This window comes from Chaetodon trifascialis, chromosome 12 (assembly GCF_039877785.1).
Source record: "Chaetodon trifascialis isolate fChaTrf1 chromosome 12, fChaTrf1.hap1, whole genome shotgun sequence".
Lineage (NCBI taxonomy): Eukaryota > Metazoa > Chordata > Actinopteri > Chaetodontiformes > Chaetodontidae > Chaetodon > Chaetodon trifascialis.
The window spans coordinates 23,525,272-23,541,624 of record NC_092067.1 but is presented as its reverse complement, the minus strand read 5'-3'; the positions used below and the strand labels follow the sequence as shown (position 1 = coordinate 23,541,624).

General features: G+C 47.6%; 2 protein-coding genes across 10 annotated transcripts in view; one reads left to right on the top strand and one right to left on the bottom strand.

Moving 5' to 3' along the window:
- col5a2a (collagen, type V, alpha 2a) overlaps positions 1–12,458 on the top strand; it is a 34,427-nt gene extending 21,969 nt beyond the window's left edge. The window contains exons 12-54 of the mRNA XM_070975588.1: positions 62–115; positions 238–291; positions 475–528; positions 653–697; positions 955–1,008; positions 1,195–1,239; positions 1,383–1,436; positions 1,598–1,696; positions 1,820–1,864; positions 1,944–2,042; positions 2,151–2,204; positions 2,299–2,406; positions 2,907–2,960; positions 3,067–3,165; positions 3,290–3,343; positions 3,450–3,548; positions 3,639–3,692; positions 4,003–4,056; positions 4,149–4,202; positions 4,320–4,373; positions 4,508–4,552; positions 4,643–4,741; positions 4,978–5,085; positions 5,284–5,337; positions 5,559–5,612; positions 5,827–5,880; positions 5,968–6,021; positions 6,156–6,263; positions 6,412–6,465; positions 6,648–6,701; positions 6,908–7,069; positions 7,182–7,289; positions 7,436–7,543; positions 7,629–7,682; positions 7,761–7,868; positions 8,099–8,152; positions 8,262–8,369; positions 8,656–8,709; positions 8,819–8,926; positions 9,019–9,328; positions 9,546–9,727; positions 9,919–10,161; positions 11,084–12,458. Coding sequence (XP_070831689.1) covers positions 62–115; positions 238–291; positions 475–528; positions 653–697; positions 955–1,008; positions 1,195–1,239; positions 1,383–1,436; positions 1,598–1,696; positions 1,820–1,864; positions 1,944–2,042; positions 2,151–2,204; positions 2,299–2,406; positions 2,907–2,960; positions 3,067–3,165; positions 3,290–3,343; positions 3,450–3,548; positions 3,639–3,692; positions 4,003–4,056; positions 4,149–4,202; positions 4,320–4,373; positions 4,508–4,552; positions 4,643–4,741; positions 4,978–5,085; positions 5,284–5,337; positions 5,559–5,612; positions 5,827–5,880; positions 5,968–6,021; positions 6,156–6,263; positions 6,412–6,465; positions 6,648–6,701; positions 6,908–7,069; positions 7,182–7,289; positions 7,436–7,543; positions 7,629–7,682; positions 7,761–7,868; positions 8,099–8,152; positions 8,262–8,369; positions 8,656–8,709; positions 8,819–8,926; positions 9,019–9,328; positions 9,546–9,727; positions 9,919–10,161; positions 11,084–11,230 — 3,717 coding nt within the window. The 3' untranslated portion in view covers positions 11,231–12,458. The remainder of the gene's footprint in view (positions 1–61; positions 116–237; positions 292–474; positions 529–652; positions 698–954; positions 1,009–1,194; positions 1,240–1,382; positions 1,437–1,597; positions 1,697–1,819; positions 1,865–1,943; positions 2,043–2,150; positions 2,205–2,298; positions 2,407–2,906; positions 2,961–3,066; positions 3,166–3,289; positions 3,344–3,449; positions 3,549–3,638; positions 3,693–4,002; positions 4,057–4,148; positions 4,203–4,319; positions 4,374–4,507; positions 4,553–4,642; positions 4,742–4,977; positions 5,086–5,283; positions 5,338–5,558; positions 5,613–5,826; positions 5,881–5,967; positions 6,022–6,155; positions 6,264–6,411; positions 6,466–6,647; positions 6,702–6,907; positions 7,070–7,181; positions 7,290–7,435; positions 7,544–7,628; positions 7,683–7,760; positions 7,869–8,098; positions 8,153–8,261; positions 8,370–8,655; positions 8,710–8,818; positions 8,927–9,018; positions 9,329–9,545; positions 9,728–9,918; positions 10,162–11,083) is intronic.
- Positions 12,459–12,901: 443 nt separating this feature from the next.
- Positions 12,902–16,353, bottom strand: part of gulp1a (GULP PTB domain containing engulfment adaptor 1a) — a 66,138-nt gene continuing 62,686 nt past the window's right edge. For 5 of the 9 annotated variants that reach the window (XM_070975582.1, XM_070975580.1, XM_070975578.1 and 2 more), the window contains 4 exons: positions 16,098–16,328; positions 15,824–15,962; positions 15,578–15,672; positions 12,902–13,650 (listed from right to left, as the gene is read on the bottom strand). In XM_070975582.1, the coding sequence (XP_070831683.1) occupies positions 13,579–13,650; positions 15,578–15,672; positions 15,824–15,962; positions 16,098–16,328 (537 nt within the window). In that variant the 3' untranslated portion in view covers positions 12,902–13,578. Of the gene's footprint in view, positions 13,651–15,563; positions 15,673–15,823; positions 15,963–16,097; positions 16,329–16,353 lie in introns of all 9 variants that reach the window. The other 4 variants (XM_070975587.1, XM_070975586.1, XM_070975585.1 and 1 more) reach the window with 2 other exon arrangements.

Sequence of the window (16,353 nt, the reverse complement as noted above, 5' to 3'; positions counted from 1 at the left end):
AACTCTCACTGCTAAACTTTCTGCCGTCAGATAAGTTTGAAACATAAATGTCTTCACGCAGGGAGAATCAGGCAAACCAGGAAATAGTGGAGAAGTCGGATTCCCCGGATCAGCAGTGAGTTTCTGGACCTCCATCACAGTCTTTCATTCAGATCACATGGGATGAGAGCTCATGATGTGTGCTGATGTAAACCTTCACGTATAACTGACGGTGGTGTTCAACGTCACATATTTCAGGGATCCAGAGGATTTCCAGGTACACCAGGGCCTCCTGGACTGAAGGGTCACAGGGTGAGTTTATGGACGTGTGGTTGTTGTTCTCCTCTTATCTGTTGGACCACAGTTACTTTAGAAAACTTCAGCTTGTGAATCGACCTCATGTTGCCATTTTCCTTCTGTTGCTCCTTTTCTTCATGCTTCCTAAAGACACGATGAACGGACTTTAACTGGTTTGCTTCCTGTCTTTGTGAACAGGGCCACAGTGGACCACTCGGACAAAAAGGTGAAACTGGAGCTGTTGGATCCAAGGTATGAATGAAGTCAAATTAAAGGAGCTTTTTACATCTTCTGTTTGTTCGAAAAGGCCTGTAAAGCACACGTAGACATGTAGCAGTGCTACAACCAATCAAGAGCTTTTTCTCTGGTTTTCTAGGGCGCTACAGGCCCCCCTGGTCCAATGGGAGCACCTGGTCCCATGGTAAGGTATCTTCTCAAAATCTTAGCCTCTAATGCTTTTGTTTTGAAGGTCTCAGCAGAGCCAGTGACACTCGTACCTCCCAGCCCATACAGATCACACAGTTCATTATGCTGATGAGTGTGTGTGGACGGCAGAACACACACTCCTGCTGCCTGCTCTTATCCTGAACGATATGTCCGGCAGTCTGCTGTAAATAAAACCTTTGCATTGAACGGAGGACAGCTGTATCACTGTATTTATCACTGCCTGTGTAACAGGGTCCTGCTGGGATGCCAGGGGAGAGGGGACGCTCTGGACCCGGCGGTGTACCAGTAAGGATAATATCACTCAGAAACATCTGCTTCCACCATAATGTTTTTCTCTGTCGCAGCTCTTAAAGGTGACAGCGTGTATCTTACTGATAGGTGTGTTGTTTGTTTTTTCAGTGTCAAAAAGTGCCTGATGTCGGTGTTCAACTGTGATTTATGTGTTAAATTGATTTAGTTTGTTTCTTTTAGGGCAAACGTGGCTCACCCGGTAACCTCGGAAAATCCGGTCCAATGGTGAGTCCGCATTCAGCTCACACAGCTCAGCACAGACAATTACAAAGGTGGATTTGAGTGCAGCTTAAACTGTGTGTACTTCCTTCAAAATATTTATTTTGAACATTTCAGGTGCTTCTTTCTAATTGTTGTTGGTTTAACAGGGTCCTTTGGGTCTCAGTGGCCCACCTGGATATCCAGGAACCCCAGGAATGAAGGTAGAGTAAGACACCAACCCAGAGGCCAGTCCTCCTCCAGCTGTGCGCTCACATCGATAAGCTCTTTTAATGGAAGCGTGATCATTTCCCATCATCTAATCAATCATTTGACACAGTTAATGATTGTATCAGGGTCACATTTCCATATATTTCCTCCACAGGGACAACCCGGCCCCACAGGAGTCCGGGGTCCAGAGGGCCCACAGGGACAGAGAGGAGAGACCGGTCACCTGGGCAGAGCTGGACCAGTTGGCCTCAGGGTTAATTTCTTTACTTACACATCACATTCATGAGGCTGCTTTGAATATATCAAGGTTAACACGTCAGCATGCTCCTCGGTGCACTGCTTTGCTGGTCTAACGGGAGAAACCTTGTGTTCAAAGGGACCCATGGGCACAGATGGTGGTCCAGGTACCAAAGGACCAGTGGTACGTACAGCGACAACTGGTTCACTTCTTCTAGGACACATGAAGGTCGCAGGGTAACCGACTCTTTGACTCCTCACAGGGTAACCTTGGTCCACAAGGTCAAGGCGGCCATAGCGGACCCCCAGGCCCACCAGGACCTCAGGGAAGCACTGGTCAGCCTGGCATCAAAGGACAACTGGTAAAGTTTTAAGGATTCTGGCTTTTTGTGGCTGTCTGTCTTTCTTAATGCTCAATAAACAGCGACAGCTGCTTGATGTGAAGGAGGCTCACATTTTTTGTGTTACAGGGAGATGTTGGTGTTCCAGGATTTAAAGGAGAGGCTGGACCCAAAGGAGAACCTGTAAGCTTCAGTCTCATCCACAGAAATATCTCTCATGCATTCATTCAAGACATGTTGGCTTCACAGCATTTTCCACCTTATGTGTCAATTATAGGGTCCACCAGGCTCCCAGGGAGTGATTGGACCTCAGGGTGAAGAAGGAAAGCGAGGACAGCGCGGAGACCCTGGCTCTGTGGGCCCCGTCGGCCCCGTGGGCGAGAGAGTAAGTCATGGTTCTGTCAGTCACAGAGCCGCACTGTACAGACTGGGGTCGTCTCAGCGAGCGAGAGAAAGAAAAATAATGACTTTGGGGGAAAAAATTAGAGACGCCATGAATCACTGTCAGTAAATGAGTGTGCGAACATGGAAATGCTCCCATTTATGCAGGAATATAGTGACTCATGGAAAATGGCAAATGGTTAGCGCTGTCACCTCAAGGCAAGGAGGTTGTGGGTTTGAATCCAGTCAAAGTGAGGCCTTTCTTCCCGTGTCTGTTGGTGCTCTGGCCTCCAGCCACAGGCCGATAACTGACCTAACCTGCCCACAGACCGGGGGCTGCAGCGACCTGCACAAAATAAAACCAGAGTAGACGATGGAGGACAGCGGTTCTCTCTGGGGCATCAGTAGAGAAGTTTTTTTTGTGGTTTGTTACATCTGGTTACGTAAAACTGTGGCCCATATTTTGTATAAGAATATCAATATGAGTATTTTTTTTTCTTTCAGGGAGCTCCTGGTAACCGAGGATTCCCTGGTGCTGATGGGCTGCCAGGACCTAAGGTGCAGTATACTTCATCTCTAACAGTGTCCTGCTGTATGTTCTAGCAATGATTCAAACGTTTCAGTCAGTAAACTGAAAGACTCACCATCACTTCTCTTTCTAAAGGGTGCTCAAGGAGATCGTGGAATATCCGGCCCACCAGGGCCAAAAGGTTCTCTTGGAGACCCGGGGCGTACAGGAGAACCTGGTCTACCAGGTGCAAGGGTAACACTGCAGAGCTTGGCATTCCAGTTTTGATCCACTATATCATTACTCATTATCATTATTCACTCAGTTTATGTCCAGCCCCACATTTCTGTTTCTTATGTGTTTTATCTCTTCATCAAAGGGTCTTACTGGTACTCCTGGAGTCCAGGGAGCAGAGGGCAAGCCAGGACCACTGGTAGGTCAGGGTGCTCACTCACATTCACAGTTAGACATTGGAGTTAGCTTTAAGGTTGTGGTAGACTGTAAGACACTGAGACAGAGTCTGGTTTTCCTTTGTTAAGGGTGCCCCAGGTGAAGATGGTCGTCCCGGCCCTGCAGGGTCCATAGGAAACAGAGGGCCCGCAGGAATCATGGGAGTGTCAGGCCCCAAGGGCTTCAATGTAAGGCTGCAGAGTCGCTGCGAACTTTAACAGTCAGTCATGTCAGTCTGTTTGTCTCCCGCTCAAAACATGTTGTTTTCACACTCAAAGGGTGACCCAGGAAAGACGGGTGAACAAGGATCAGCAGGAGTGCCAGGTCAAAGAGTGAGTACTGTGTATGAATGGAAAACTGCGTGGTTTATCATCAGCACGGCATCCATGGACAGAGATTCCTTAGATTTAAAATCAGAGCATGCAGGTGATTCATAGATCCATCATGAGCACAGCGAGAATACAGACCATATGTAGTTTTCTCTATTATTTCTCCTTTTTTTATTCTGCAATGATCCACAGAAGTCATTTGTTGGGTAATTCAGAGTTCCCTAAAAGCCAGACTCACCTTGAGGAAATCAGGTGCACTGGTCCCAGACAGATGTGCAGCGGGCCGGTTTGTTAACTGTCACTTTGTCTTCAGGGTCCTCCTGGGAAAGACGGAGAAGTCGGCCCTGCTGGCCCCCCCGGCCCACCGGTGAGTGTCTGACTTCTCTTTTGTCACATTAATTAATTTTTCTTTTGTCCTGCCATCACAAATGACTGAGACATTTCTGTTTCCTCTCAAAGGGCGTCGCAGGAGACAGAGGAGAGCAGGGACCTCCAGGTGTGAACGGATTCCAGGTGTGTAACGGTTTGCTTTGATAGAGCAGATGAGAGGAGATGTGGTGTTTAAGGTGATTAGACCTCAGTCTTTGCTGAAGCAGTGCTCCACTGTTCAAACTTGTCTTGTGTTGTTAGGGTTTGCCTGGAAATCAAGGCCCTCCTGGAGAATCTGGAAAACCAGGCGACCAGGTGAGCGTGACAGAAGCTGCTGTGGTGTAGACTACCCAGGACTGAAACATCCTCTTTGTAACTTACTCTTCTTCTTGCTGCTCCTGAGACATTTTGGACTCAGCATAAATAAAACCACCGCTTGTTTCTTTCAGGGTATTCCAGGAGAACTTGGTGCTGTGGGTCAGATTGGACCAAGGGTCAGTGAGTTTCACTACGCTGGATTCTTTAAGCGGCTGGTGAAATCGAAAACCTGAATCAGCCTGAAAGTGATGCTTTTATTCCCACAGGGAGAGCGTGGGATTCCTGGGGAGAGAGGAGAGCTGGGTCCAAATGGTCTGCAGGGACCTAAGGGTATCCCCGGTGCACCTGGCCCAGATGGACCAAAGGTACTGAACAGAGGCGTCACCTGCATGCACAGCAGCTACCTCTGACCATGTGGTAGTGAAAGCAGGAGAACCATCAAAGCACCGTGAGACAGATCTGGCAGACATGAGCTGGATGTGTGTTTGAGGCCATGAAGAGATATTAGCAAACTATACGACCCAGTGACGATTGTGTTTGCACTGTATGATGTTATATTTGTTAGCAACGCGCCTGCTAACCTTTGTGTTTGTCACTGAAGGGCAGTCCTGGTCCCCCTGGTGCCCTTGGTGATGTGGGTCCTCCAGGTCTTCAGGGGATGCCAGGAGAGAGGGGCATCTCTGGCCCCCCTGGGCCCAAAGGTGACAGAGTAAGTTCATTATCTTCTTTTCAATGCTATAAATGCTTACACATAAAAATATTAGAATGGGCTGATTTCTGAGGTTGGAAAAATCCTCATCAGTTAGTCCTGGAGGAAATGTGCTGCAGGAGTCTCAGACGGGACGTGTTGAGTCAGCTTTGACCTGCATGTCACTACACAACACCTTTTCTGCTCTTTTGTGTACAGGGCACAATTGGTGAGAAAGGATCAGAAGGTACACCTGGAAATGATGGAGCAAGAGTAAGTAAAGTATCTCTCACCAACCGCAAACACATCCTGTCACGAAACCACGAACAAGAGAGTTTAGCTGACACTTTTAGGACCAAAGGAAAAAAACTGCCGATGTTTGAGTGCAAATTTCAGACTTGTTGCAGCTTGTTCAGGGAAATGTGGGCGCTGACTCAACAGTTACGGCTTAGTGATGAGCCGAGGTCTCAATCAGATTTTATTTCTGTCAACAGGGAGCCCCAGGTCCTGTTGGCCCGCTAGGACCTGCAGGTCCCAGTGGTGAGAAGGTAGAGTCCTTCTTTTCTTTCTTACGGAGTTGTGTTTTGGGGCAGCGTCGGATCAGGATGCTGTTCACTCCTCTGCTTCTTATTTGCTCAGCTGCGTCTGATAGCATCTTCCAGCTTGCTAAGCTCAGTCTTTAGCTTGCATTTCCTTTGCAAACAAGTTAATACTGGAGTAGTGGGACAGCAGAGGCTTGATGAACGTGTGGCGTCTTTACAGGGAGAACCTGGACCCAAAGGACCACATGGACCCCCAGGATCCAGAGGAATGCCAGTGAGTAGACCTGTTCAGTTTGTGTTAGTGATACAGAATGGATTCTGATTATCAGGACTTCAATATAAGGCTTTTCTCCTGTGACAGGGATCAAGAGGTGACCCTGGCCCCATTGGTGCCGTTGGATTTGCCGGACCACCTGTAAGTCACCATTCGTTGTCACATTGCTGTATTTTACTTCCTAACAACGATTGACGGCTCCATGATGCTACAGCAGGTGACATGAAAGTGATGACAGATTCAACTCATTCATTATTATTACCAACATTTTACAGGGTCCTGACGGCCAGCCTGGAGTCAAGGGAGAAGTTGGAGAACCAGGCCAGAAAGGAGATGCTGGATCCCCAGGACCCCAAGGCTTGGCTGGCGCTCACGGACCTCCTGTGCGTTGCACTCGTAAAGATGCTTTTGAGAAATGTGTTTACACGTAGTCGCTCTGAGGCTTTTCATGCAGGCTATTTACATTTCAGAGAGGTTAGCTTCAAATGTGCTGCAGATGAATGTTTTTCTAATGACGTTTTGTTGTTGCAGGGACCGATTGGTGTTGCCGGACTGAAAGGCGGAAGAGGAACACAGGGCGCACCGGTAAGACGGCTCCTTGATTCATGAGATATGTGAGAAGGTGAAGTCAGACTGAGCTGAAATGATTCAGTTCACTCCTGATGTGTTTGAACATTAACTTCAAACACTGGATTCTCTCATGTTTTATTGCTTTCTGGTATAAAACTTGTTAAGCAGAATCTGAGGACTTTGTGTTCTGCTTCCAGGGTCCCACTGGTTTCCCTGGATCTGCAGGAAGAGTCGGCCCACCAGGCCCAACTGTAAGTGTATATTGTGTATATGTATAGAATTATATTGCGGTTTATTCTCCTGATGATCCTGTTATGGTATATTTAGCTGCTCTGACCTGGATTTTGAGAAGTTCTCTATGAATAAAAGCTGATTGTGTGGTAGGACAGTTCATTTGAAGCATGCTGAGACCGTGATGCTACATGCAGCCTCTCATGACCGCTTCCATTCCTGCCAGGGTCCAGTTGGAGAACCCGGACCTCTTGGCCCTCCTGGGAAAGAGGGTCCTGGTGGTCTTCGTGGAGACCATGGACCCCCTGGAAAACAAGGAGAGCGAGGACCAGCAGGACCTCCTGGCAGCCCAGGAGACAAAGGGGACTCTGGAGAGGACGGACCCACGGTAAACTTATTAATTTACACTTAAACCACCAATTACATTTCTAGCCTTGTCGATCATGTCACATCAGAAATTTCCTCCATCTGAATGATGTGTGTGCTGCTGTCGGCTTCAGGGTCCTGATGGTCCTCCAGGCCCAGCTGGAACTACAGGACAGAGAGGCATTGTGGGTCTTCCTGGTCAGAGAGGAGAGCGAGGGATGCCCGGACTTCCAGGCCCTGCGGTCCGTATCATTAAAGTCCTGATTGATGAGAGTTTGAGCACGATCGCATCAAACTTCTGCTGTGATCAGAGGTTTGACTGAGTGTGTGTTGTGGTCCTGTTAGTGCTGCATTGTGAGTTGCCTCTTTCTTTTTTTTTTTTTTTTAGGGTCCACCAGGAAAACTGGGACCCGCAGGACAGCCTGGAGACAAAGGACCTCCAGGTCCCGTCGGTGTTCCTGGTGCTAACGGACCTCGCGGTGATCCTGGTCCTGATGTGAGCACACATTCTTAGATGATAATGTCACCCACGTGTCTCCCTCTGTCCACAGCTGTCCTAATCTGTTCTGTCTGGTCCGCAGGGCCCTGCAGGATCTGATGGACCCCCCGGCAAAGACGGCGTTCTTGGACAAAGGGTAAGACAAGGAAAATGAAAATGTGACTTGTGTGTTGTTTTACATTGTGCAGGTGACTGACAGGTGTTACTTTTCCAGGGAGACCGAGGAGATCCCGGTCCAGAGGGTTTGGTTGGTCCTCAGGGACTTCCTGGCCCTCCAGGTCCTGTCGGTGCTCCGGGTGGTGCTGGAAGGAGAGGCGATGCTGTAAGTGGACTTTTCCAATCTTTGTTTCTCCAGGAAGTGTGTCGTGTGTGTGTGTCGTCTGTCAGAACACAATTTGCTTCGAACCCAGAGGGCGTGTTGGAGCGTGAATGAAGTTAATATTAAATGACAGCTATGATGCGTTCGGGTGCAACAAGGAGCTGCAGAGTTTTTCAGTGCTGGCAGAGGTCTTTGTTCCCTGAGGGCCCTCTAACGATGTGACCTATTTTCAGGGCTCAAGAGGACCTGTTGGTCCACCTGGCTCAGCTGGAAAGAGAGGATTAGTGGTGAGTCTCCAACTGAGAACACAGCACACTGACAAAGCCAAAATGCAGCTGATTTAAGCCCAGAACCACGCTGTAAACCCATTTCATGTGTAAAATCTTTCCAATTCAGGGACCCCAAGGACCGAGGGGAGATAAGGGTGACCTGGGCGATCATGGAGAGAGAGGCCAGAAGGGACATCGAGGCTTCACTGGTTTGCAGGGTCTTCCTGGACCTCCAGTAAGTTAAAGAGGAGCCTGATAATCCAAACCCACTCTATGGACGCGGCTTTACTCCACCGCTCAGATTCGCTTCACCATTGATGGTTTCTGGATCGTTAAAGACATTTTCTGTAAAGAGACAGGTGTTTGTGTCACCACCTTTTGCTTCTAAATTAATATCTGAATGGACAAAAAACGCTGTGATCTCAGACTGTGTTGTTTGGGGAAATGGTCTCCTACACGTCACCTGTGCATCCTGGGTAAGTTATTCATTTAAAGAGACTAATGAATTTTGTTGCTTTTAGGGTACAACAGGTGAGCAGGGAGCTCCAGGAATCTTTGGACCGAGCGGGCCGAGGGTGAGTGCTACAGTTCCATTTGTTTCAGGCAGAAAACAGCATTCAATTTGGAATCAAACTCTTCATTTTGAGTCTAAAAACTAACCGTCTGTCCTGGCTTGTGATTCAGGGGCCTCCTGGACCTGTTGGGCCTTCTGGAAAGGAAGGATACGTCGGACAGCCGGGACCGATGGGACCTCCTGGAACTCGTGGACTCAGCGGAGAAATTGGACCAGAGGTATGTCTCATTATACAACAAGGAAGTTCTTACTTTTTGTGATTTGAGCTGATCAGAAGATTGCAGGTTACCCACTATTCCTAAATCAACAGGGCCCTCCAGGAGAGCCTGGACCCGCAGGCCCCCCTGGTCCCCCAGGACGTCCCATGGCTGCCATGGATGACCTCTTTGGCGGCCCTCAGGATTACGACTCCGGCCCTCCTCCTCCTCCTGAGTTCAGTGAGGACGAGGCTCTGCCCAACAGCAACTCCTCCACCATAGTGCCAGTGGACCCCGGTGTCCTGGCCACCCTGAAGGCCCTCAGCAGCCAGATCGACAGCATGAAGAGCCCCGACGGCAGCAGGAAACATCCTGCCAGGACCTGCGACGACCTGAAGAGATGCTACCCCATGAAGAAGAGCGGTGAGTGTCAGTGAGGAGGATTTCACTGCTGCAAGAGGCAGAAAGCGTCTTGCATGTGTTCAGTCTGAATTTCTTTATCTCTGTCAACTTAAATGTAAATAAATGAATGTAGAAATGCAGCCGGGGCACGGCACCTCGGAACCCCGTCTGATTTATTCTGCCGTTGCAGTCGTAGCGATGGTAGAATAACTCACATCCTGATGGTTTTCTTGTGCAGGGGAGTACTGGGTGGATCCAAACCAAGGCAGTGTGGAGGACGCCATCAAAGTGCACTGCAACATGGACACCGGAGAGACCTGCATCTCTGCCAACCCGTCCAGCATACCTCGTAAAGTGTGGTGGAGCTCTTCCAGGAACAAACCTGTGTGGTTCGGAGCTGACATCAACAGAGGAACACATGTGAGCTGCTACATTTTTAATGATGGGAGAGAGGGTGAAGGAGGAGGTTTTTAAGGATAGAAAAAGACTGTGGTGGACATTATGATCCAGAAACACCACCACAGATACAGACTGAGTGTGCAGAGAAAGCAGATGTATTTTCAGTGGAGCTTTGTGAGGCTCTGAGCTGATCGCTTCGTTTGTTTCTCTAGTTTGCTTACGGCAACAAAGATCAGCCGGCAAACTCCGTCACAGTTCAGATGACTTTCATCCGCCTGCTGTCCAAGGAGGCATCTCAGACCATCACCTACAACTGTAAGAACTCTGTGGGCTACAAGGACGAGAAGAACGGCAACCTCAAGAAAGCTGTGATCCTCAAGGGCTCCAACGACCTGGAACTCAAAGCAGAGGGAAACAACCGCTTCAGATACACAGTGGTGGAGGACTCCTGCTCAGTAAGTCCAGCAGCTGTTTTCACGTGATGCGTCATGATGAGCCGCAGCAAAGGACGCTGCAGGGCTGCCGTTATTGTACGTTCTCATTCTCAACAAACCCCATGAAATGAAAACCAGCAATGAGTTAGTCTGTCCTCCAACACCTTCTGAGATGTTAATCATTAGTTTCCAGCAGCAACGATCAGCTGCTTTTAGCAGAAAATCTGCAGGCCTGGCTGTTTGCTGCCTGGATAGCACACAGACGAAGTTAGCGGTTAGCTGGTGGAGACCAAAAGACACTAAAACAAAGTGTTTGAATGTAATCGATGCTGATGAAATGCTGGACATTTAAATAGACAAATGTCTGCTAACAAGTCCCCCATTAACACTTCATAGGGTTGTTGTGACGCCCCCAAGTGGCTGAAATTCAATTTGGTTGCAGGTGATAGTATCATGATTGGGTATGAAAGAGGCGTCCTGGAAAGGCTCAGTCGTTCACGAGTGAGGATGGAGTGACTGTGAACACATGATTGGATGAAGGAGATTAACACATGGACTCAGAGACACTTTGTGAAACCGTTGTTGGTAAACTGCTTGTTTGCTAACGATCGTGCAGCTCATCATCAACATCAACAGAGGAAACGTGAGCTGTTAGATTTTTAATGAGGCCACAGCCGGTTCGTCTGCGGCTGACTCATTCTGCTTTTACTGAAGCGTCCCAGCGTTTTGGGAATCAGGGTTATGGGATAACTTCCGTGCTGGTTTTGGTCTTTTCATGGGATTTGTTGACTTTAAGAAAACATAAAACAAATGCTGAGTGTCTAAAGTTAATGCGCAGTGAAATCGCAGATAGGCAGACGAGATGAACAAGGTCATTAAAATAATGCTCACTGTTTCACTGAACTATTTCGTCTGTCACTGAGCTCTGTTTTATCCTTTACAGCAAGCAAACGGCAACTGGGGCAAGACAGTGTTTGAGTACAGGACACAGAAAACAGCAAGACTTCCTATTATAGATATTGCCCCTGTGGACATTGGTGGCCCAGATCAAGAGTTCGGCGTTGATATCGGGCCGGTGTGCTTCTTGTAAGATGGTCAGCAGGGACACGTCGAGGAGAATCCTGAGACTATTGAACTGACAGCTGACGCGATCAGCCACGTTGTACATACGAGTACTGAGGACTTTTCTGGCCCTGTGGCAAGATATTTATTGTGCCTTCCGACCCAGTTCAAGACATCGAAGATTTGTAAGTTAGAATGAATGTTTGGAATTTGCATAAAAAATTTGGGAAAAATCCGAATCATTCCTGTCTTTTGTATGTTTGAAGCTCGCTGTTTGGTCCAAAGATGCCCTTCATTTTATTCCGCCAAAGATTGAATTCTAACTGCTGTTTATAGGCCCAGAAAAATCGAATGTCCTTCCACTACTACTTTTGACAGATTTGTCTTTTCCTTTTTTGTTTGAAATGTTTGAGTATAAAACAACATTGTGGTGCTATTGAGGAACCAAATGCAGCCGATGGTGCGTTTGCTGACGCAGGTATTTTCTCCAGACAGTCTTGATGAACCTAACGTCTGTATCCACGTATTCTAAACTCTGTACCGACCACGTGCAACATTAAAGACACGCTGAACTGTCGATTCCTCAGTGTTAGCTACCTCGTCACCGAAACTGAGAAATGATGGCGCTACATGTAAATCTTTTTTCACAGGTGCTGTTTTGTAAGTAGCGTGATCCTTGTGCATTTCTCCCGGCTGCACGGTAGGGCAGGGTTTGGGGATCCCAATAAAGATCTTTCCGTCGACGACGGAGAGACGAATGAGGTGTCATGTGAGTGGTGATTTGTTTCAGTATCGTACAGTAAAAAGGTAGCACAGAATATTCTATTTTTATGCATGTCAGTTCCCCCTTTTCAGTATCCTGGACTTATATGCTCTTGAAATCCTTTTTATAATCAGTTTTATAGAGTACGGTGGCTGTGAGTGCCTGTTTGCTTTGTATTTCTTGCTATGCAACAAATTAAACAAACTGCTTGTTAATCCCCCCAAGCTCCTGTCATATTAATTCAGGTTTAGTGAGGTCCTTTATGTTCGTCCTCCTTCCACCAGCTCATTTTTAGACATATTTCCTAGTTTACAAAAACATTTCTGTATTGAACACTCCGTTGTTCCAAATGTAAGCTGTTTTGAATTTTCATGAATGTGCCTTCAACTAATGTTATTGTGACCGTTGAGTATATTTATTATAGAGTTGTAACTTTTGCGAGGCTTGACTGCCTGCTAACACCCCCGAGGCAGAGAGGAGGAGGAGGAGGAGGAAGGGGCTTTCCACACTGGAAGCAGATGCATTTCATCCTTTGAAAATAAATATTGAAAATACTTCTCTCTGCCTGTTTTTGTTTCAGATGAGTCCCTTTAAAAGCTTTGTACTGTAATGATTTCAGGCTCTGTGGGGTGTTAAAAATGTGACTTCAGACCACAAAAAAACAGTGAAGTGAAGAAAGGACAGGTATTGGGGGGCATGCATGTGTGCTTAATTTCAGAGCAATGCAGCCAGTAGTTGTCATCGACCAAACATGATCCTCACATCAGAGGATCACCGCAGTCAGCAGGATTTCAGACATGACAACTATTCAAGTCCGGACCGATCGACCAATGAGCTAGCAGCGCGGCTAATCTCAGAACTGAAGAGAAAAGATCCCAAACAGAAAAAAAACAAACGGCAGCTGAGTCACACAAACATGAAATGACAGCATTTTTTCTGCAGTCAGATGTTCTTTAATAACTGTAACAGCAAAGTCAATGCAACCAAAAGTCAAATAATGGGACTATTACTGCTTCCGGACAGAGGCTGTCCGAACAAAAAGTGCCCTCTGGTGCAAGAAAAGCAGACTAACATAATGACAAAGTAAAAATACGACAAAGTAAATACTGAAATGGCAAAATGCAAAAAAGAAACAAACAGTAAGCCGACAATATCAGAGTGAATTAACGTGGAGTAAAATAAGCTACACGACGAGGTTATGGCGAGCTGTGTTAATGATACAGGTTCCATTTCTTTTCTTCGCCAGCTCGTGTTTGGCGTACAAACAGGAATGTGTTAACAATACAGAATTCAAATGGTGCATCCACACAAACGTCTCACAGGAAAAGTCTGTGTACCATTGGACAGATCCGACTATTTACATCTCTCACTGCCTGTGCAAGCAAAGGTACTCAAAACGACACCTTCCATAAGTTGTTTTTCTTTTACAAAAATAGTTGTTTTTCTATAATGGATCTGGCTTTACCTTGAAATATCGAAAAACCAATCTAAATGCAAATGCATATAAACCTCAAGATGAAAAGTGTGACATCTTGACTCGACCGTGGAGTGGATTTTGGCACTTCTTCATACAAACGAGTTCAAAGTACGCGACAAAGAGCATCTTCTTGGCATCAGCAGCGGCTGTCGAGCGGGTCCAAAGAGAAGACGGTGCCCTCTAAGGTTAGTCCCATTTTGAACCCCTCCTGGAAGACAAGCCAGACGTGGACTCTGTGAGATTACGAGTCCCAGAGCTGCTGGACGAGCAGAGCTCAGAGTGGTGTTCAGATTAGAGCCAATGGGAGAAAGTCTAGAAAGCTCTGAGGTGAAAGAATGAAACACTGATCGAAACAGAGATCATGTCAGTGATCTCTGTTTCACTGAGAAACAGTGAAACAGAGATCACTGAAATATATAATGCTCTCGCAGACTCTGATCGAAACAGAGATCAAAACACTGTTGTGCTGTCATGCTCGCTCATGCTCGCTCATGCGTTGTGTGTGAGATCACAAGCTCAAGCAGAAACAAGGCATGCAGCTAATGGACGAAGGCACGGCTGCAGCTCGTTTGTACCAAAAGCCCAAAGCAGTTTTATTTAGATAACTGCAAAGTCTGTGCTCATGCTGTGCTCCTTTGAACAGACGCACGCTTTTTTATCAAATGTAACATCCGTTTGTAAAACTACAGCCTTCTTCAAAGCAGCACGTGCCTGAAAATCAACATCTGAGAGAATGAAAACGTTAGCTCAGATGAACTGATGAGCACCAACGACACGAAGGCCAGCACGCGACGTCAGACGATGGCAGAGGTGAAGTGACATCACAGAGCGTGCAGCCAGCATGCAAAGCAAAGACACAGAGCACGGCGCAGAGCGAAGAGTACGAACCATCTCTGACGCTACAAGTGGAGAGGACAAGAGAGGGGTTCAGTCGCTGAGAGTCAAGAGGAGGAGCAAACTGAAGGGAACGTTAAGCTGCAGTTAAAACAGTGGTGTTAGTGCAACGCCGCCTCCTACTGGCGACTCGCTGCGGAAACAGTCACAGAGGCTGCAGCTGATTTTCAGTCAGAGGTCATTATTTTCTTATCGTACCATCATTCAAACCTTGTGATGCACAGTGAGGGACATAAACTGTTTGTCTGGTTGCATGTGAGCTCAAGCTCCAGCTGTGGTTCCCAAACATTTCCTGTCCTCTCTGAGACCCTGAAAGCAGCTTTCAGCCTTTAACAATATTTAATAATATGACCAAGAACATGAACAGTGTGATTCTCTTAGCTTCACTTTGAGTAAATTAAGCTCCAGCTGCCAAACGACATCTTAAACGCGTCGTTTTTGGGTTTAAATTATGATAATCTTAAGCGCCTCGCTAATGAACTTGTATTCTTTTTCATCATTTGGCCTCTTGCAGCGGCTGCTGGGAGCCCGGCCCGCAGTTTGAGAACCACTGCAGCGACACCGTGTGAACGAGGCTGAACCAAAAACCTTTCAGCCGCACTTCCAGACAGCAAGGAGCTAATTTAGCGTTTTCCTGATGAGCCGCAATCATCGATTTAGGGGCTTTGTAACAGTGCAGAGATCGTCTGAATAAAAAAAGCTCCGCTGTGACATTAAGACGTTTTTACTGAAGGCTGAGGACGTTTTCACCTCATTGAGATTCATAAAGGAACATAAAAACAGAACACAGCGATAAACAACAGACGGTTTATTAATGATTCCTGAATTAAACTGGCTTCACGTCCCTGATAAATCTAAATAAAGGCGAGTCAGCTGAGGGTTTCATTAAAACCTGATTGTGCTCAGCCTTTTCAGGAGCATAAACAGGAAGCCAGAATTAGGCGATCCCTCACATCTGCTGCTTTTACTGCTCTCTGCACGGCACCACGACAAACCTGATGCCTTTTAACATTCATCATTTTAATAAACGAGCCGCTGGAGCTCGTTCGGAGGCCAATTAGGACCGAACTGCCCGGAAATGACTCAGCAGAGGTGTCAACCTGCGAGGCATCGCCCACAATGCACGGAGCCTTCGCTCACATCAACGAGAGAGTCTGAATTTAAAAACGCTGACAGTGACGATGAGGCAGGCAGGAGGCGCCACCCCCCTGCAGCTCCTCAAAACACAGCCAGGCGCTCACCTGCATCTCGTCCAGCTTCGACTGAATATCTGGAGGGAAGTCGGCCGCCCCGCAGGTGAACGGATCAAACGGCTCAGCGCCAAACAGGTCTTTCCCTGCAAGCACAGGCAGCGGGTAAACATCAGGCAGTGAACATGAGCGTGAACAGGGAAGGATTCCTGCCATGAATATTTAAATCAAGTGGATTTCAGGAGCTGGAACGCTGATTAAAACGTGTGATCAGAGAGCGATGAGGGAGCTGCTCACTTATGTCTGGTGGTAATGTGGTGGGCGGTGGCGGCGGGCAGCCGTTGCTGGCCAGCGTGGGCACCAGCGGCGTCACCGGGGAGAAGGGAACCATGTCGAAAACGTCTGTGGACTGCGGCTTCATGGAGATGCTCCCCGCCTGCACAAAGAGCCGAAACGATCAGGACAGACTGCACGCAGACAAACTGCACGACGACTTTATGCAAAGGCAAAAGACAAGCAGGGAGATATTAAGGCCAGTGACAGAGCAGAAAGAGAGAAAAAGCAGGTTTACGCGAGGCCGCGGGATGCTGCATCCCTCAGGAGGCTTAGGAGGAAGCAGGGCGGGTTTGGCAGGCGGAGGAGTTAGTAGCCCGGCGGACAGGTTGGACTCCGGCGAGCTCATGGGCGTGAGCGTGACGGAGGAGATTTCCAGACAGGAGAGCGACTTGATGCTGTGACACCAGAAGAGAGAGGAGGGCCTCTGCAGCATGTACGCTTCATTAGCTGCGTTTATGTGCAGCGGCTGAGAAAAGATCGCAGAGAATGAC